The following is a 21,122-nucleotide window of genomic DNA, read 5'->3' on the forward strand; positions in this document are numbered from 1 at the left end:
AGGGGTCATAGTGGACCACAAGTTGAATATGAGTCAACAGTGTGATGCTGTTGCAAAAAAAGCAAATATGATTCTAGGTTGTATCAACAGGTGTGTTGTAAGCAAAACTCGTGAAGTCATTCTGCCGCTCTACTCTGCACTAGTTAGGCCTCAGCTGGAGTACTGTGTCCAGTTCTGGGCGCCACATTTCAAGAAAGATGTGGAGAAATTGGAAAGGGTACAGAGAAGAGCGACAAGAATGATTAAAGGTCTAGAGAACATGACCTATGAAGCCAGGCTTCATGAACTGGGCTTGTTTAGTTTGGAAAAAAGAAGATTAAGGGGGGACATGATAGCGGTTTTCAAATATCTAAAAGGGTGTCACAAAGAGGAAGGAGAAAATTTGTTCCTCTTGGTTTCTGAGGACAGGACAAGGAGTAATGGGTTTAAAGTGCAGCAGGGGAGGTTTAGATTGGACATTAGGAAAAAATTCCTAACTGTCAGGGTGGTCAAATATTGGAATAAATTGCCAAGGGAGGTGGTGGAATCTCCCTCTCTGGAGATATTTAAGAACAGGTTAGATAGACATCTGTCAGGGATGGTGTAGACGGAGCTTGGTCCTGCCTTGAGGGCGGGGGGCTGGACTCGATGACCTCTTGAGGTCCCTTCCAGTCCTATTATTCTATGATTCTATGATTCTACCCTGCCCCTTCCCTGAGGCCCTGACCTAGTCACTCAATCCCCCCCCCCCTCACACTTCCATCACGCTGGGGCCAAAGGGTCTGGAGTGTGGGAGGGGGGCTACAAGCTGAGACTGGGGCAGAGGGCTGTAGTTCAGGTGGGGGCGAAGGAGTTTAGGTGCAGGAAGGGGTTCTAGGCTGAGGCCGGGGATGACGGTGTGTGGGAGGAGGTGACGGGGCAGGCTCTGGGAGGGAGTCTTGGTGTGAGCTGTGGCTGGGGGTTGCAGTCTAAGGGAGCAGGTGAGGTTCAGGCTCTGGCTGGGAATGGCTTACTACAAGTGATTCCTGGTTGGTGACACAGCTGGGCTAAGGTAGGCTGCCTGCCTGCCCTGGCCCTGTGGGCATATTCCTGCCTCAGGCCATGGGGGCAGGGGGAATGGGTCTCTATGTACTGCCACATGCACTACCCCTAGTGGACCCAACCATCTCTGTGGTCCTCCAGGCTGTGAAAGGAAGGTATTGAGGCCTACCCAGAATATGTCAAATGAGCACCAGTTTAATTGTAAGTGTAAAGGAAAGGCAGCGTTGTGAGATACAGGAGATAAAAATAAAGACAAAATTTGATTGAATGACCAACAATAACCCCGCTTTTAGGGAAGTAAGTAACTCAGACAGCAGTGTGCAACAAAGTGCTGATTACCCCAAATGGAGCAGACGAAAGTTTTTGTAAGGGCAGAATGAGACTACAAAAATCTAACGTCAGCAATTGTCAGGCGAGTGGAGGAGTACCAAAATACCGAAACAGGGTATATAAGGTTGGCTAAAACAGACCAAGAGCGGACGGGTTGCGAATCCAAAAAGCCAGGTCTGATCAACCAGAGCTCCCTCCCCGGCGCTGAATCTCGCTGCCGCACATAAGCTCCAAAAGGGGAACAAATAAACTCTGAAAGGGGAACAACACTGGTCACAAGTGGCAACGAAAAATCCAAAGAAAGGAAAAACATAAAGAAAAGAATATCTCCTGAATCGAAGCAATGCTTCTGTCTTTCTTAACGTGAGTATTATATATTTGTTAACTCCATAAATTGTTTAAAGGTAAATCAGGAGAGTATATCTGTAGGAGAAGTTATTATTTCTTGTTTTTTTTTTAATCTGTACTGTTTTTCTACTTTTTCTTTGACTATTCTATTGTCTTAAAAGAATCAAAAATAGTGAATTGATTTCAATGGAAAATTAATTATAAAGTAAATAGAAAAAATAAAAAATCTTTGTTTGACCCTAAAAAAAAGTATTCCTCTGTTTGTGGTTTCAAATCCTTTAAAGAACCAAATCCTGTTACCGAAACAGGCAAGGGGAGGGAAGGCGCCCAACTCTGCCCTCCTAAAAGGGATGGGGTCATGTGCAGACAGGACCAGACTGAGGGCAGGCAGCCAGTGCAGCGCCCTGCCCCGCCATTCCCCCCCACCCTTAGCACTGCCTAGAAGATGTGGCACGGGGCCCTGACAGAAATTTAAAGAGCCCAAGGCTCTGGCTGCTGCCACTGTTACTTCACCCATGGGAGGTAACCGGACACGTCTGGATCACCAGACCTTGGGGCAATTGCCCTCCTTGGGTGCCCTCACAACTCCCATTGGCTGCCGTTCCCAGCCATTGGGAGCTGCAGAGTCAGCGTTAGGGGCAGTGTGCAAAGCCCTCGCCCTCTTTGGGGCCACACAGACATGCTAGCTGCTTCCGAGAGAGGTGTGGGGCCGGACAGGGAGTCGACCAACCTTAGCCCCGCTGCGCTGCTGGACTTTTAGTGACCGGAGATCACAGTCACCGGCAGAGGTTCCAGGATCCTTTCTTCACCCTCTACCAGTTGGTGACAATCGTTTTAAACCAATGAAAGGCAAATGGCCACAGGATGGCAGTACAGTGCAAAAAATGAAAATTCTACCCCATGGGTTCGGACAACTAAGGACAGCACTCAAGGTGCAAAAACCTTTTGCAGCTGTGACTGAGGTAGCTAGATTTGAAAAATGTCGAGTTCATGTAGACAACAGCAACAGCAACAAAAATCAGTGAAACAAAGACCAAAAATGTCAACATAAATTAGTATCACTTGATATAATTCGCATATGAGTATGTTAGACTAACATTTAAGTATCACAGCGTTCTTCCATAGCTTCATGGGGAGGATTTTGTGCAGAGTTGTTGACTAGAGACCCACGACTTGAACTCGAGTCTGACTTAAGTTGCCTAGGTGGCTCAACTTGAGACTCAACTTGGTTTCATTGTTTGTGACTTGAGACTCAACTTGAGACTTGCTAATTTTGTTAAATCGACTTGGTGAAAAAATTGTCCGAAAATGCCGATATTGATGGCTTGTACAAAAATGACTTGACATTTTTAAAATTAAGACTTGAGACTCGACTTTGACTTGACAATGACGACTCGAAGACAACACTGGTTCTGTGTGTAAGTTTTCCTAAATTTGAACTAAGTTTCCATCATCTGTCTTCAAAAGTTGAAGGATCACACCATGTTGTGCAGAGTCCATTTGAGGTGTAGGGTGTATCCTGTACAATTAGTAACACACTCCTTATGAAAGCATTGTGATGAGATGCCTCACATGTTGATCAACTGAATTATGTCACAATAGCTGTTAATGCATTTGAAAATAAACACTACATGTTGATACATTGTATGTCATCCTGCTGCCATGGAAATCAACATGAAAGGTCCCATTCAGTTAGACGCAAAATCAAGTGGTTTTTTAAATGGGAAAATCTTATAATTTATTTTTAATTAAAGTTTTTTTTAATCTTTAAGGTTTGATCCCTGCTGGTTTTTCAATATGTAATTGTAACAGAGCTGTACGTTTCCACATATGTTGGCTTAAAATGTTGATGCTAGAAGAGGATCCTCATTCTACATAAAATCTTCTAAGGTCGGGAAATTGAAAATAAATGTGAATGCAGGATGTTTTCCCAAACTACTTCGCGTCATTTGCAGTCTGACGTTTAGTTACACATAGGGTGGTTACTGAAAAACTTGGCAGAGAAGTTATAATTGCTGTTATTGATTTGGTACTAAGGGGTTGGAAGGAGAGAATTTCAAAATAATAATCAGATGACAGTGCTGTTATCCCAAGGAGATGTCTTATATCCACAATTGTATGGAAAGTTGTGCAAATTCCAGATACTGTCCTGGGATTGAAATTTTATGAATGATGCAGTCTAATGATGATGGGCTTCATTATTTCTCTGGCTGTGGGGTCCATAATATCTCTTGGTAAAGTAAGAGAAAAACAAGAAAACATTTCTAGGGACAGGTGTTTGTTGCAGGATTACACAAAATCCGAACAACAGACTGTTTGTGCAGGTGCTGATGAAGGGAAAATATGCAGCTGCCTCTAACCCAGAGAACAAAACTGATTTCCTGAGCCACTGACCTCGAGAGAGTCCTCTATCTGGTCAAACCTTACTGTGTGAGAACATCTGGAGATTTGTGCTGCTGGGGAAGGGGTGAGGGAAGAGGAAGCTGCCGCTGCAATGAATCGGTACAAAGACAAAACAACACCAGTTAGAGTTGCGTATTTCAGAAGAGAGAGGGAGCGAGAAAGCAAAACTTCACTGAAAACCAGGTGCTGCCTCTTCACTGAGCTCTCCTGAATGACTCTAAATCCCTCAATGGGGGCCAACTTCCCCCACAAACACTGGGAGGTAAATGGAAACTGCTCCTTCCATTGTCCTGTCTCATGGGACAAGATGTGCCCATTATCAAACCATGAAATGTTCCTTTTATGATTTCTTTCCCCCTCTGCAATCAATTAGGAAAGTGCCAAAGCTTCAGGAGTGTTTTAAAAAAGCAGTTGGCAAATTATTGGCTGGGATAACGCAATACGGGTTCTTCTGTAGAACATTGGGCCAAATTGTGCTCCCGTTCACGCCAGTGCTGTGTCTGAAGTAACTCCCCTCAAACCTGTGGAATTGCTCTGGCATGAAAGGGGAACAGAGTATGGCCTTTCATGCACTAACGTGATTTTTCATTTCAGCCATGGTGAAATCTCTATTTTAGAGCAAAACTTCAAGTTGCATCTTGTGAATTATCTTCAGGAAAGTATTATGACAAGCTTCACAGAATCTGTGAAGGGTTAAGTTAGGCCTTTGTGTATACTTACATGGAGATCCGCACTCCAGTGATCAATCTTCTGGGATTCGATTTAGTGGGTCTAGTAAGGGCCTGCTAAATCAAACACTGATAGCACCCCTGTTGATGCTGGTACTCCATGAGGTCGAGTGGAGTAAGGGAAGTTGATGGGAGAGTTTCTCCCATTGACCTCCTGCAGAGAGGAAGCCAGAGAAATTTGATTTAAGATAGGTTCACAACAGCTACGCAATTCTCGTAGCTGGAGTTGCATATTTTAAATCGAATTTCTCATGTAGTGTAGATTTGGCCTTGGTCAGAACAGAAGACAGAATTTGACGCCCAGTGGTTTTCCTCCAATTTATTTGTGTTTTGTACTGAGTGTGTTGGGTAATCTACTCTACTCTTGGATGAAGCATCAGTGGGAATGGATGCTAAAAGACCAATGCCGTATATGGTGAGTAATGCTTTTAACTGGAGACCTAAATCAATTCAATATCTAAGAAGATTAGAGTTTTAGGCCACCCACAGAACTGGCCATGCTCTTGTTAGTGCAATAATCACTACACAGCCAAACAGCCTACCCCCTAGAGAGCAATACATCAGTATTTTGCCTCCTGCCAGATGGTTGGGTAGGAAGAAAGGATCGTTGTGTCTACTCCTTAAACTTTACTCACCCATGCAAGGACATTACTACTTAACCCTTGGAATTAGAGCTAATGAATCATAGAACTGGAAGGGACCTCAAGAGGTCAAGTCCTGTGCCCTGCCCTAAGCTTCATTGAAAATTCTGAGGAAGACTCTTCTGCAAACCAGTCAGAACCTGCAATAGAGAGTCGGGCTCAGATTTTGCTCTTATTTTTTTTCTGAACTGGTTAACTTGTTGTTCATACGTGGCTCCCATTACTTGACCACTGAAACGATGCTGTTCTGATGCCGGCAAGGCAAATTTAAACTCGTGTCCACTATTGTTGAGGCAAAGGAAACAATTAAAAACTGCCTGGTCTAATGAAGCCAGCCTATAAAATTGTATAGAGAATGGATTTCAGTCATGGATGGAAATGTTCTTGGTTTCATAGAATCATACAGCTGGAAGAGACCTCAGAAGGACATCAGGCCCATCCCCTTGCTCTAGGCAGGACCAATCCCAACTAAATCAACCCAGCCCAGGGCTTTGTGAAGCCGAGACTTAAACACCTCTAGGAATGGAGACTCCACTACTTCCCTAGGTAACCCATTCCAGTGCTTCACCACCCTCCTAGTGAAATAGTTTTTCCTAATATCCAACCTGGACCTCTCCCACCGCAACTTGAGACCATTGCTCCTTGTTCTGCCGTCTGTCACTACTGAGAACAGCCTCTCTCCATCCTCTTTGGAACCTTCCTTCAGGAAGTTGAGGGCTGCTATCAAATCCCCCGTCACTCAATTGGGAATTGAAGTAAAAATTCTCAACTTCCTGTTTGTCTTTTACTTCTCTAGAGGGAAGTGACTACACGCTGGTCCATGCCAACATTTGGAATTCAGCCTTTAAAGTTCATCTATATTTTGTGTCAATTTAATAAAAACAGGAGTCTGCATTCAGATATGGCCATTTAACAGATCCTGTTTGTTTCATTACTGTCTTAATGGATGTCTAGACTGCAGAGCTTTTCAGAATACCAGAAGTGTCCTAGAAAAGCTCTGCCGTGTCCAAGGAATGCGTCTGCTTTTCCAAAGTTTTTTTCAGAAAAGCAGACCTTTTTTTGGCCTCCCTGTAAACTGCGTTCTACAAGGAAGAAGGGATGTTCCAAAAGAGGCTTTCTCCCCCCACCCCCGAAGTTTGGCCCAGTGTAGATGGGCCAATTGTCGGAAAAGCCTCTTTTGGAAGAAAAGCGGGAAAAGATACACAAATTGCCAGTGGAGTCATGAGACTGTGTTTAGCTTCCCTAAGAAACTACTCTGGGGTTTTAACTACATTATCACTGCTAATTAATATGTCTGAGCTAGTTTCAGGTAAACAGAATTGCCTTACTCTGTTCATTTCCTGGTCTAATAGAATAATTAGGGATTTCAGTGCTGATGGAGATGGCATGCACCTTACATATGCAACTCAGTCTGGATTTTGAGCTGACCCTTGTCCTGCAAACTGATTGCTCCTATCTGCAGGTGTCCAGCTGCAGAAACCCTGCCTCAGTTTCCCTAGCATCATCTTTGGCCTACGTCAGGTCATAAGAGTGACCTGCCCCCCGCAGCGACCTTTCACAGAGTCCATCGCAACTTCAGTAGCTACTCCATCCTCAGCAGGTGCATTTCAGCCACTCAAGTCTGTCGTCCTCACCCTAATCTACTGTGCCTCCATCAACCTACCGGCCCTGGGGGTAGCACATTCCGTACTCGGGGGTCAGCCAGGCTGCAGTTTGTCAGAGCCCTCGTCTCTCATCAAACTTGCCACTTGCCCCTGGATGAGCCTGTCTGTTCTCCTTCTCTTCCACCTTTTCAGGTCCTGTGCCTGGCGTAAGAGGCAGGGCAGGTGTATGCTGGGATAGGCTCCCTGGCTGAAAGTTAATATAAGAACGGCCACACTGGGTCAGACCAAAGATCCAGCTAGCCTAGTATCCATCTGCCAGCATTGGCCAGTGCCAGATGCCCCAGAAGGGAGGGATCACAACAGGTAATCCTCACATGATCCCAGCAGCAGATATAGGGCAGGGCGAGTGGGGCAGCTGCCCCGGGCCCCGTGCTGCAATAGGCCCCACGCCGAGCATGTGGCTCAAATGGCCACTGAGTTCTGCGCCGCTCAGCCGGGCTGCTCCCGCGGGAGCAAGCTGCGCAAACAGCCATTTGGGCTCCGCAAGTGAGAGGACTAAGGAAAAGGGAAAGAGAGAGTGAGGCAGAAGGGGGGGGGGGAGAAGAGAGAGAGTGAGGGGGAGGAGAAGAGAAAGAGAGAGTCAGGCAAGAGGGGGAGGAGACTTAAATACAAATGAAAATTTTTAATTAACGCAGAATTTTGTTTAAGACTGACTTACAATATAATTAAAATAAAAATTATCCAACTAAATTAAGTTTCTATCAAATTTACCCAATTCACATGTAATGTGAAAATAGCCTTCAATTTGCACATTTGATGCCTTTTTTCTATTTTTTTCTCCAAAGGGGGGCCCCACAAAATTGTGCTGCCCTGGGCCCCGCAAAACTCTCATCTGCCCCTGAATGATCCCTCTCCTGTCACCCACCTCCAGAGAAACAGGCTAGGGATACAATTCTTACCCATCCTGGCTAATATCCATTGATGAGCCTAACCTCCATGAATCTATCTAGCTCTTTTTTTAACCCTGTTAAAGTTCTAGCCTTCACCACATCCTCTGGCAAGGAGTTCCACAGGTTGACTTTGCGCTGAGTGAAAAAAACTTCCTTTTGTTTGTTTTAAACCTGCTGCCTATTAATTTCAGTTGGTGACCCCCTAGTTCTTATATTGTGGGGATTAAGTAAATAACTTTTCCATGTTCACTTTTTTGACGCCCGTCATGATTTTATAGACTTCTATCATATCCCCGCCCTTAGTCTCCTCTTTTCTAAGCTGAAAAGTCCAAGTCTTTTAATCTCTCTTCCTATGGGACCCATTCCAAGCCCCTAATAATTTTTGTTGCCCTTTTCTGAATCTTTTCCAATGCCAGCTAAGAGACATTTATATACCTTGTTGTAAGCCCCAGTCTTATTTGGCTATTATGCACTTAGATAAGAATACACTTCTATCTATGACCATGGCATTTTTTTCCACCATGAAAAACAGCCAAGACCCTCTCCCTACTGTTGAGTGCCATGCTGCTCACATTACCCAGAGTACAGGATACTGCTGCTTTTCACGAGCGACACAGTGCATAAATCTTGCTGCAGATGGCTGCGACAAACCTCTTCTGTGCATTAGTGCCCCGTAGGCTGACGGCCACTGACCTCGCTGAGTCCACCCTCCAAAACAGCCTTCCTTTCAGAACATTTCTGTTTGTTTTGTCACAGGTCATTCTGAACACTCGGTGTTCCCTGTAAGCTGAATCTCTCTTAGGAGAGATTCAAATGTCCCCCAGCTGATTAGCAGGGCACCCGCAGCCGGCAGCATGTGTGTCTCCTGGTGGTGCACATCCACCCATTCCTCTGTGCACATAAAATTTATTCCACACACAAGTGCGGCACGTTGCTTTTGACAATGGGGTTTCCGCCATTGCTCTCGGGGAACTTACTTAGAAAGCAGTGTACGCATCCCTAGTTTTCTCGATTGAATATGTGCCATAGAAATCTGATCTAGTGCAACTTTATAGCTAAGCCTTTGTGCTATAGACGAAATGAGACGATCCCCTTGTAAAATATAGTTTTGGGGAAATTCATGTTTTTTGATGCCTCTTGTTTCCACTTGATAAGGGGGGAGGGATTTTCCCAGGCAGTGAGACTTACTTCACAGAAGCTCTGCTATATACAGTATTGTTCAAATAAAATTGTTGATCTGCTGAGGTAAGTAACCTTTTGCCCTTCAACCTACATCAAGGCATCATTGCGCCACTGGTAAAAACAGCTCCCACTCTTGCAGGAAGGAAAAGAGTGTACAACACACAGCCTGGTTTTAATTACTGCATTCAGAGTTTCAAGAGTTCCCTAAACCTAACTTTTGAAAGGAGTTTTCCTTCCACAATTGGGCAGCGATATGGTCCGTTAGCTCTCTAGAAAAGAGAGAAGTCTGGAGAGCTGCCAAAGAGGGCAGAAAGGGGGCAGCTAGAGAAATAACCGAAATAGTCGTATAAGCTATGTCTTCTTGGCAGGATTCTTGAAGGGTGGGGGGAGTCACGAAGAAGTACTGAATGTCATTACAGCGATTTAAAAAGTAACTGCAGGGAAAAGACGACAACTGCATTGTGTCCAGATCCATCAGAGGAGCAAATATTCTGAATTCTTCTCAAAACTTTCCCTCCCTGCAAGGTAAGCTTTCTGATTTTTTTAAGATTCTGTTTGACTCGGAATGCATGAAAATATCTGGGTCGTGAAAGACTCGTAACGCAATGCTGCTCCCGGGTGCCCAGCTGTTTTGTTTACTACACGCTTGTTTGAACGGCATAATTAGTAGATTTAGAATGTTTCTAATGTATGAAATTTAAATTCTTTCTCCTGAAGTTTATTACCATTTAAAGATCCAACAACAAAAACTGGCCTTTTTTGTTTGCATGCATCCGGGGTCCAATAACAACTCACACATTTTCAGCCTTTCACTGCACATGTTTTCCTGCAGCGTGTAGTCTGGTTTTAAAAGGAGGCAATCAGATTAGATGTAGCACATTTTAAAATATATATTTAAACTATAATGTGTAAAGAGATGTGTTTCTTTGATGTATTTTTAAACAAGTCCGGGGGTGGGGGTATAATTTTTTGGGGGAAAGCAGTTGAAAATTCCTCCACACTGTCTTCCACCATCTTCTGTAGCATTGTGCTCATGAATGTATGTCTACACTATGCAGACTGTATCAGCATAGATGTATTGGCATAGACCTGTAGTATAGTCGCAGACTACACCGGTATAAGGGGTTCTTTTTTCTGTCACTGTGGGGACCCCAAATCCAACTGACAGCTGGGTCTGCATTTGGAAGTTCTATTGGCATGGTTATGTAGATCAGGGAGTGGAAAAACCCCACCCTACTGACTGAGCCATGCCAACATAACCAGGGTGTAGACAACTACAACAATGGGAAGGTGCATCCGTTGAGTGAGCTAATGTCATTCAGAAAGGTGCTATTCTTACTTGGACAGTTGGGCTATGGTGGCATAGCAATATCGGTATAGTCTGTATAGCATAGACACATCTTACATGGGACTGAAGCACCCTTTTGTTGACTAAACCGCATTGATGCTCGAAAGTGGGTTGACATAGCTCTGTGGGTCAGGTGTGTGGATTTATACAGTGCTGAGCTAGGCATACGCAGGTGAAACAATTATTCAGGGTCCCAGGCAACTCAAGGAATGGAAAGATCTGGGTAGATTCTTCTGGGCAGACCTATACTACTGGTTCACTTCATCCAACGCAGCCCGCCCAGCGGTGTGAAAAAGCTCCCTGCTCTGAGCAAAACAAGTTTTTCACGGTCTACACCAGTGTTATTGTGGCAGGAGAGGGTCTCCCACTGACATAGCTTCTGCATCTCGCCAAGATGGAGCGATTACACCAATGGACAGCCACTTCTTCACCAATACGTGTCATAGGGGAATTTCTAAAAATAGTATTGCTTCATGCCTCCAATGGGCTAGTACCACTTTTGGCATTGACCAATGTAGCTATGTGGATACACATTTTGGCTACGTCTACACTACAAGTTTTCTCTGCAAAATCTGCAAATGAGGGACTCATTTGCATGAGTCGCAATCTCATTTGCATATTTTCTGCCAGTCTGTTATTGTGCTGAGGTTTTTGTGCAAAAACAAGCAGTGTGGACATTTTCTTTTTGCACAAAAAACCCTTTTTCCGCAAGATCCTTGTGCCCCAAAAAAGGAGGTATACCGATTTCGCAGAAAAAGGGTTTTTTGCACAAAAAGAAAATGTCCACACTGCTTGTTTTTGCACAAAAGCCCCAGTGCAAAAATGGATTGGTAGAAAATATGCAAATGAGATCAAAACTCATGCAAATGAGTCCCTCATTTGCATATTTTTTGCCTAGAAAACTCATAGAGTAGATGTAGCCTTTGAGTATAGACCAAGTATTGTCCTTCAGTGAGTTGCTGCTCCTAGACTGGTGGAAAATCTCTTCTACCTCTATACAGTACTAGGAAGCTATACAAGAGTAGGTTCAATAATCTTTGAGGTGTTCTGTGGAGAAAGCCAGTTGAGGTGGTATCAGTACCTGGTGCTGTGTTGTTTTAGCAATTCCCACACACACAGTTTATCATAGGCATGCACCAGTGTTTCAAGTGTATATTATCTTTCAAGAACACTGGACTTTTAAAAATAAAACAAAATTAAAAACCCAGAAAATATGCCATAGACATTTCCTTGTAGGAGTGAAAAAAATAAAATAAATGGGCTCCGGTGAAGTTTAATCTCTGTTAGGATGGGAAAGAACCAGGGAATTGAAAGGTAAAATTGCATGTCAACAGTTACATGCAAATCATCGCTTGTTGACTAACTCTGCCCCAGACAAATTGCTATAATGTGGTACACTCAGACTCGTTTAGAAAGCACTCCATGATGTTTTTGCAGTTTTGTGTTTGGTTAACTCACTTGTTTCTTGTCCAGGCGAGGAATGGTGAAACGGTTGATGTAATTGTGCCGTTCTCCTCGTGACGCTTTAGTTGGGGAGCGAATATGCAATTGTTTCTTGTTGGCACATCTGCTGTGCTTTGGAGATGTGGTTTTCCCTATGTGCAGAGCAATGGAATGCCTGCCTGGAAGTGTGTAAATCAGCTGCTGAATGAATTTTGGAGTGAGTTTATTACAGCTATTCTGCAGGGAGCTCAATTCCAGCTGTACACAGAGACTATTTTTTGTCCTCGCCAAGTACAAATGTTGACTTTTGCTATCTCTTGGAGCTGAGTTTGGAGTGTGGTGGTGATGTTTCTGTGGCTTGCTGTGGAGGTTAACTCTGTATTGCCTGGGTTTCTGAAAGATAATTTTACACACATTCAGAGCCGTGTGCAACCTAAACATTTCCACACCCCAGTGCTTGATGGGGAAACATCTTGAATTGAAAAAAAAATCACTCCCTTCATGAAAAGGACCCTGTCCTTGCAGATGCTGAGATCCCTTACTCACTCATCCTGATGTGCTCCCCAAATCTCCAGCGCTGTGATACACCCCCATCTCTTATGCTCCAAATCCGTCTCGTCCTACCCATTGGGGTCAATGAGCATTTTGCCATTGGCTCAGTAGGATCAGGATCAGAACTTTGCAGTCCATTCTTGAGCAAATCACTTCACTTCTGTGTCTGTTCCTCTGTGTATAAAATGGGGATAGGACACACCCATGTGAGAGAGAGGCTAAAGGTTAGTTCATCTTGGTACCGGACATTTGAGGATGCCAAGTGCTTTATAGTGCATATTTGTTTATGAGACTGGGATCGTGGAGGAGGAGGCTTGAAATGTGGAATTTAAACAAAACAAAACAACTGTCTTGTAACCTTAGTTTCTGAATTTCCCAGGCATAACTCGTGGATTTACCTGGTGTTGCTCGGGTCCTTGACTCAATTCATTTTTCTTTGTACATTTTCGTTTTATGTTCTATACTTTGTTGAACTCGTTGCTCTGGGGTGGGGCAGAGGAGGAGGGATTCAGCAGGCAGGTTGCCCTGGGGAGAGAGGACAACGCCAGCCCTCTCTCATCACAGCTTGGGGCCACGCTTCTGCATGCCCGCTGCAGCTCCACCGGGCACAGCTGGGGGCGGGGAGCATGTCCCCTGCTTGGAGCAGGTCAAAGTTCATCTGCCCCTTACACTCCCCAGCCATAGTGAGGAATGCAGGGAATGTCAGGGAGTAAGGGGAACAGCCAGCAATGTCCCCCTTTGAATTGGGAGTGGAGAATATCAGCCCCTCCCCACCTTCTTTCAAGGGTGCATGGAAAGGGGAAGGGGGGGGAGAGGGGATGTGGCAATCCCAGAAGCAGGGGGGGGGGGCATCCCCAGACAGCCCCTTCCCCATTTTCCTGGTACAACTAAACCCCTTCCCTGCTTAGTTATGATCAGAGGAAGCTGAAACCGAATATGGTGGTTCTAGTTCTTCCCGTTTAGGAAGAGTTCTTGAATAGACAGACACACAGGCAAACTCTCTCAAATATATAGTAGATTAGTAGCAGCAAGTTGTTCTATCAAGTAACTAAGGGGTAGTTTGGGGTCTCAAATGAGAGTTGTGCTCCATAATGTGATGGCTGGTGTAATTTCGCATTTCTCATAGTCCTGCTCTTTCTGTTAGAGTGGCATTTCTTTTGGCTTTAGGAGTAGATAGTGGTTTGTTCGTAGTGGTGGTGATGATGGTAATAATAATAATGTGGTAGATATATTTTGGTTTCTGTCACATTTTTGCTACTCCAGAATAGCACATTGCATCAGCGAGATGCGATGGTGTAGCCATGTGCACATTTATCATTTCTCCTTCTGCTTTTTGTGCTATTTGTCATCCAATTCCAAGTCTGAAGGGAAAAATACTCCACAAGCAACTATGTCATGCCAAGTGATCTCAAATCCCATTGAAATCCATGACAGCGGAGGATGCACAAGTATGTTCCAGGATAGGTCCTTGGTTAGCACTGAAAAAGTAATTAATTAGCTATCGGAACCCACAGCAGCTGGAGCATGTAAGTGTTTTACTCCTCCTCCTCCACAAAAAGAAGACACCATATGCAACAACAACATTAAGGGGAAACTAAGCCATGGAAGTGCATTTGGCATCATTTAGAAATAAACTACAGCTGTCCAGACAGCAACATCTGGATGCAAAGTCCGAAGGGAAAACAATGAAAAATATCCATTTTCAGCTACAGGGATCAGAGGCAAAGCTGTCTTATCCTGAGCTGTGTGTGTGGTGTCACGGCTGTGTTGTTCGCCGGATATTAGAGAGATGAGTTGGGTGAGGTAATAACTTTTATTGGCCCAATTTGTGTTGGGGAGAGTGACTGAAGAAGTGGTCTTTATGGCTCGAAAGCTTGTCTCTCTAGGCAGCAGAAGCTGGTTCAATAAAAAATATTGTCTTACCTTATCTCTGTAACTAAGCTCTTGTTCTTGGAAGGACAGGACATCTGTTTGTATGAGAGCATAGTTTAGCCAGGAATGCATAATAAGTATGCCGGATTTCTGTTTTTCAGATTACAAATATCAGTTAGTTTGAGGTCCTTTTTAGGGAAAAAAAACACTTTCCAAGTAAAAATAGCAGGATGCTTACATGCTTTTTCTGAAGGTGTCAATATAATGAAAAATGAAATAATATTGTCCAATTTCTAGTAAGACTAAAACACCCAACAGAGAAAAAGTTAAGAAAATCCTTCATCTCTAACAGGAAAGTTTTCATTAGCCTTGTAGTTTCTCCCTACCCGTAACCTATTGAGCAAAGGAGAGCATGTAAAGGGAGATATTTAATTTCACGGCCCAGAAGAGACAATTTCTTGCAATGAGGTTTAACAGGTAGTTTGATTTAGGGGCTTTATTTCACTGCCCAGAAGAGACAATTTCCTGCAATGAGGTTTAATAGGTAGTTCAATTTAGGGCCTTTATTTCGAATGCCCATTTCCCTGCCACGTGTAGACGCGGGCAGTTAGTCTGAGCTTGTAAATTTCAAAAAATGGCGACCGGCTGAGAACATGCAAATCAAGTGCGGGATATTTAAATCCCAGGCTTGATTTGCAATTTTGAATGCCTACATTAGCCTCCCCAGTTCGAACTAGGGGGCTAGTGTAGACATACCCTGAGGGAGTTGGGTCTGTTTAGTCTGTTTAGTCTGCAGAAGAGAAGATTGAGGGGGGATTTGACAGCAGCCTTCAACTTCCTGAAGGGAGGTTCCAAAGAGGATGGCGAGAGGCTGTTCTCAGTAGTGAGGGATGGCAGAACAAGGAGCAATGGTCTCAAGTTACAGCGGGAGAGGTCTAGGTTGGATATTAGGAAAAACTATTTCACTAAGAGGGTGGTGAAGCTCTGGGATGGGTTCCCTAGGGAGGTGGTGGAATCTCCATCCCTAGAGGTGTTTAAGTCTCGGCTTGACAAAGCCCTGGCTGGGTTGATTTAGTTGGGTTTGGTCCTGCCTTGGGCAGGGGGCGGAACATGATGACCTCCTGAGGTCTCTTCCAGCCCTAGGATTCTATGATGAAGCAATTCTCTGCCTTAGTATCCAAATCTGTAAAATGGAAATGTTGTTTAGCTTGGCAGAGCAAGACATTGTACGAATACAACCATTTTTTCTTAGATGTGTTTTGCACCCAGAGCCTCATGCTTTGGGGGGCCCCGCGGAGGCTGCCTCAACCGTCCTGTGTATGGGGCTGGCACGGGGCAGCACCAGGGGTTATCTCCTCACCGCTCCTCACCACAGAGGTGGGAACTGGGGCCACCAGCAGCCTCTCCCTCCCCTCCCCCCACACACTGTCCTCTCCTGGCTCACTGTGTGCCGCTTCTCCGCCACAGCAGGAAGCAGAGTACCCTGGCTCCCGGGCCCACCGCTTCCTGCCACCAGAGAAGCAGGACGCAGTGGGGTGGAAGGGTGGGGTGGCAGTGCAGAGCAGGGCAGGCTGCCAGGCTACTCTGTCTTCCGCTGCCACAGGGGCAGGAAGTGGTGTGGTGGGGCCAGAGCAAGGGTGGGGCTTGGAGCAGGATGGAGCAGAGGCAGATGGGACCTGCGTGGGGGGGGGGGGTTACCCCACACCGAGGTGACTGGAGGGTTTTCCCCAAGCCCTATACCCCCCCCCAAGGGACAGCCCTGTTTACATCTTTTTTCTTTCTCTCTCTAGAACCAGAAATGCAGAGGTTTCAGAGAAATACAAGTGTCTGTCAGCAAACCAAAGCCCTCTTATGCAAAAATCTACTTATCAAATGGAGAATGAAAATGCAGACCTTTCAGGCAAGTACGAAAAGACAGTTTGGAAAGAAAACAAAAAAAAGTGGGACATATGAGAGGGTTATTTTAGTCCTCCCTCCCCTCCTAATAAAATTGCTTTGTATTTGAGAGAGCAGTGAAAGTGAGAAGCTACTTGAAAAGACCCATTACGGAAGTTTTTTGCAAGGCTTTTTCATCCACCGTAGTTTTCTTCTTGCTGCAACAGACAATAGCAGAAACTCTTTCTGCTGTAGATTGTTATAGAAATTATCGCACACCCCTCACTTTTAATAGCTCACCGTGGTTTTGTGATGACACAGAGAACAGTGTTCATATTATATGCGCCACTGCAAAATCAGTAAACTTTTTACGAAGAGTGCACATCTGTGTTTCCTGGATTTTTGAGGCTACCGGACTACTCTTCGTATTTTCCCTCCTGCGGCATGGATGTTCAAGCATTAACTGATGTGAAAGCTCAAAAATCTGAATGATGTTACAGTGACGTGTTTTTGGGACCCGGTTTAGATTTTGCTGAAATTGTGTTTTCTGAAGGAAAACTGTTCCATCTAACATGTACTAATGTGCTATATTTAGGGATGTAAAATCCGATTTAATATTTGGTTACACTCGATGTTGAACGGACCAGCCGCATTGCAATGTGGGCAGGGGGCCACTAGGGTAGCCACACACCCGTGGCATCGTGGACTAGGCTGGTCAGGGCTGCTGTAATGTGGGCTGCTGCAGCCAGGTTGGACTCCGGATGATGCTTATCGAGTAACCGGTTAACTGGTTTACATCCATAGCTTTATTGCTTATCTGACCATCAGGAACGGAACATTCACTCTCAAATTGTTGTGTCATTATCTCCGCTCATTTACTCTTTTCCATTACCCAGGAATGGATCCTGTCACTACTATTTATCTTTCTGATCTACTTGATATCAACGACCACCTACTATCCCCCAGATCCTGAAATACCGCATGCTTTCCTGGGACGATTGGATGACCCTGCCTATAATGCAACGGGAATTACAGTTGCGTATACACCCGTGACGAGCCGCACAAGACACATAATGAAAAAAGTGGCTTCAGAGTCTGTAATGATGGGTATGCTATGCCCATTAAATATTTAGATTTGTTGGGAATTACAGCTTTAATTACTGTACCTATACTGGGTCTCAACATGTTTTAAAACATATTCTGTTGTTCTACAGTATTCATTAAAATATCAGAACAGCCACACTGGAGCTGATGAACCATTCATCTAGGCTAGTATCCTGTCTTCTGATAGTGGCCAGTGCCAGATTCTTTGGAGAAATAAACAGGATGAGGAAATACAAAGTCCTGCAATCCCAACTTCTGCAGTTAGAGATTTAGGGTCACCCAATGCAATGTGGTTGCATCTTCTGTGAATAGATTGAATCCTTTTTTTTAATCCACTGGTTACATTTGGCTGTCGTTCATTGCCACAGATAGTTGTATATTCATTATCCAGTACCTCTAATTTTCTCTGAACGCTTATGAACTTTGTATTAAAGCAAATGCTAACAGGAAATTATAGTTACCAAGTTTCCGTTGCTGATGGATCATATTAACAAATGTTCACAATGCAGTACAAGAGCATCAAGAGAAACATATGTTTTATTCCCTGGCAGAATACTCCGTAAATTCACGTTCGTTAAAATAGTTAGCAGTCTGAGCCTCAAACAACGTTCTTGGCTGAATTTTAATGGTTCTTTCATTATGTTAAAAACTTCATTAACTGCACCTTAGAGTCCAGCAGTGATAGAAGGAGCTTCAGAAAGGAAGACAGCAGAGTTAACAGCAATGTATGCTTTCAGATGGAATACCCAATTATAAATTAAATTGATTTGATGCTAGCTGCCATCGCAGGGGACAAAAAATAGAGAACTCAGATCAGACACGTCCCCTAGAATGACAACATGTCCCCGATTGTTGACTGGGAAGCAATGCATGCATCGTCGGAAGTTTTTTCCTTAGCAGTACTCCCGTTGGGTAAGTAGGGGAGCCCCCTGGAGGGGCGCCGCTATATCAGCTAATATATACCCCTGCTGGGCCTCCGCCCCCTCAGTTCCTTCTTGCTACTTGTGAGGGTCGTTGGTGCCTTGCTCTCACCAGTTCTCACCTCATGTTTTGTAGAATAGTGTTTTCTGGTTAGTTCTCTTACCTTCTGTAAATAGTCTTAGTGTGAGTAGGTGGTTTCAGTGCCGAGAGACAGAAGGGGCTTGCTTTGTGTCCCCGGAGCTTGCTGCAGGGCATGCCTACGCTCCAAGACTTTACGTTATGCCCTGTGGGGGCCCTCATGAAGCCTGCCTGAAGTGCCTTGGGCAAGCCCATCTGTACGAGTCCTGCAAGAACTGCAAGGGATTCAAGGCACGTACCAAGTGGGAAAGGGCGTCCCTCCTGAAGAGTCTCCTCATGGAGGTGGCGCTCCGTCCGGCTCCAGTGTCAGACCCAGCGCCGGTGACCTCGAGCACACTGGCTTCGGTGTGTGAGGCACCTAGCCACTTGTGCGCCTCTCCGTTGCCGTGGAGACCTTGGTACCGGTATCAAGACCCAGTACCTCAGAAGAAACGGAGGTCTCCATTGAGGCACATGCTGGCAGTGGACCATCAGGTATAGCACCCCATCCTGGACAGTTGTAGGGCTGCCACACGGTCTTTGGTCCATACCTTTGCCCACCTTTCTGTACTGGATCACCAGGCTATGGAGAATGCAGCTATCGGTGGGGCTGGTCTTTGCTCAGTGAAAGGTTAGAACTCCGACCTTGCCTCCTGGGGTTTGTGCTCTGGAGTCACCTATGTAGAATGGACATGAGCAATCTCTCTCAAAGAAAAAATGGTTACTTACCTCTCATAACTGTTGTTCGTCAAGAAGTGTTGCTTGTGTCCATTCCAAATCCCATCAGCCTCCCCTTCTTCAAAGTAGTCCAGTAAAAAGGAACAAAGGGGGTGGAGGGCCTGCAGGTGTATATATTAGCTAATATAGCGGTGTCGCTCTAGGGGGCTCCCCTGCTGGCCCAACGGTTACTGTTAAGGGAAAAACTTCCAACGATGCGTGCATGCAGCGCATGTGCACCTAAATGGAATGGACACAAGCAACACATCTTGTAGAGCAACCTTTACGAAAAGTAGGTAACCGTTTTTTAACCTCTCTCCCTCATTTTGTACGATGCTCTCCCTGTATTTGAGACTCTTAGACAATGTGAGTCACCCAGTTTCTGAGGAGCATCTCTTTGGCTGATCTTCAGAAGACTCTTTCAGGACTCCAGAAGGTAGCCTTTTTCATCTGCAGAAAACGTCTTTTTCTTTTTCCCACCATGTTGATGAACTCTCACATAAATGGCACCACTTGTTTTTTTAACACAGGGATTATACTTTATGCATCCTATCTGACAAAAAATGTGAGGGATGATTAAATTCAAAACAGTTTTATTGGCTTATTACATGTCATTTCACTTGATTGAGTATCATATTACATGCAATGCCCATGACTAGTCCCGGTGGTTTTCACAACTGTAGGCAAACTGGTACTCAAATCAATAATTCTGATTTGATAAATTCATGGAGGTTAGGTCCATAAAAGGCTATTAGCCAGGGGATAAAATGGTGTCCTTGGCCTCTGTTTGTCAGAGGCTGGAGAGGGATGGCAGGAGACAAATCGCTTGATCATTGTCTTCGGTCCACCCTCTCTGGGATACCTGGTGCTGGCCACTGTCGGTAGACAGGATACTGGGCTAGATGGACCTTTGGTCTGACCCAGTACGGCCGTACTTATGTTCTTATGTTCTTATGATACATACAGTGCACTGTATTAGAACCTAGGCTTCCAGGTAACACATTATTCAGATAAGGACCAGCTCTGAAGTTCAATTGTGTATCTACATATGGATTCCATGGTGTGTCCAGCAGAAATTTGTGGGTGTTGGGATACTAGATTCTTTTCAGTAGTTATCTCTAGATAAGTACTATATAAAATGTCATCTGTGGAGTAAAATTCATAGAGGAAAGCCACAAACCCGGTAAATAGGTGGATATGTAAAATTCCTGTACTCACATTTTTAGTGTTGTGTTGCTAATGATCATAATGTTTTTCATATAAACCACAGGTATAACAATAGAAGAGATGGCAGATGAAAAAGCGCTCGAGGCAGCATGGATTTTGAATGATGAAATGATAGGGGTTGTATTTAAAGATGACTTTACCTATCAACTCAGATTTTCTCCCTCGAATGTGATTGCTCCAAATGAGCATTTTGGACATATAGGTAATTAACAATACATAAATATGGCCTGATCATCAGTTTGTGGAAATTAATATCACTTACTAAAGTGGATTTAGCCCTTAATCTACATGTGATTTTTCTGACCTAGAAAGAACCACAGTGTGTAACTCCTGTGTTTCAGCAAATTCTCTGGTTTGGCATCGATGGAACCCCGCTAGTGTCGGACTAGAGAGGTTCAACCTGTAACAAAATAATAAAACCCAACAATGTCAACTTTCTTTCAGATATATAGACAGTAGAAAAAATTAGAATTTAGGTGTAATTCTCTCTTTTACGTTACATAGTACATTCCATTTCAGTCTAGTCCCAGGTCTCATCAAGTAGACAGATCAGCCTTGTGGGGTACATTAATATGCATTTTATAGTCTATTTTTGTCCTGTCATCTATTTTACACATCCAGATATACAATATGCTCCATATAAATAATGACCAGAAATTAGAAACCAATGGCCGATCCAGTCTAAACTAGTGTTCTCAGTCTTGTGCTCATTGAGAGGCTACAAAGTGAAGTGAAAAATT

At 44.4% G+C, this 21,122-nt stretch overlaps 1 protein-coding gene across 5 annotated transcripts in view; it reads left to right on the forward strand.

Annotated features, from left to right (window-relative positions):
- The first annotated feature begins 959 nt into the window (after nucleotides 1-959).
- The window catches only part of LOC102461494 (ABC-type organic anion transporter ABCA8), an 81,949-nt gene continuing 61,786 nt past the window's right edge, over nucleotides 960-21,122 (forward strand). For 2 of the 5 annotated variants that reach the window (XM_014576572.4, XM_089771870.1), the window contains exons 1-4: nucleotides 9,303-9,731; nucleotides 16,212-16,321; nucleotides 17,193-17,403; nucleotides 20,426-20,584. In XM_014576572.4, the coding sequence (XP_014432058.3) occupies nucleotides 16,220-16,321; nucleotides 17,193-17,403; nucleotides 20,426-20,584 (472 nt within the window). In that variant the 5' untranslated portion in view covers nucleotides 9,303-9,731; nucleotides 16,212-16,219. Of the gene's footprint in view, nucleotides 1,714-9,144; nucleotides 9,270-9,302; nucleotides 9,732-16,211; nucleotides 16,322-17,192; nucleotides 17,404-20,425; nucleotides 20,585-21,122 lie in introns of those variants that run through there. The other 3 variants (XM_089771867.1, XM_089771868.1, XM_089771869.1) reach the window with 3 other exon arrangements.

The sequence above is a fragment of the Pelodiscus sinensis genome, chromosome 20, assembly GCF_052426305.1.
Source record: "Pelodiscus sinensis isolate ZL-2025 chromosome 20, ASM5242630v1, whole genome shotgun sequence".
In the NCBI taxonomy this organism is placed as follows: domain Eukaryota; kingdom Metazoa; phylum Chordata; order Testudines; family Trionychidae; genus Pelodiscus; species Pelodiscus sinensis.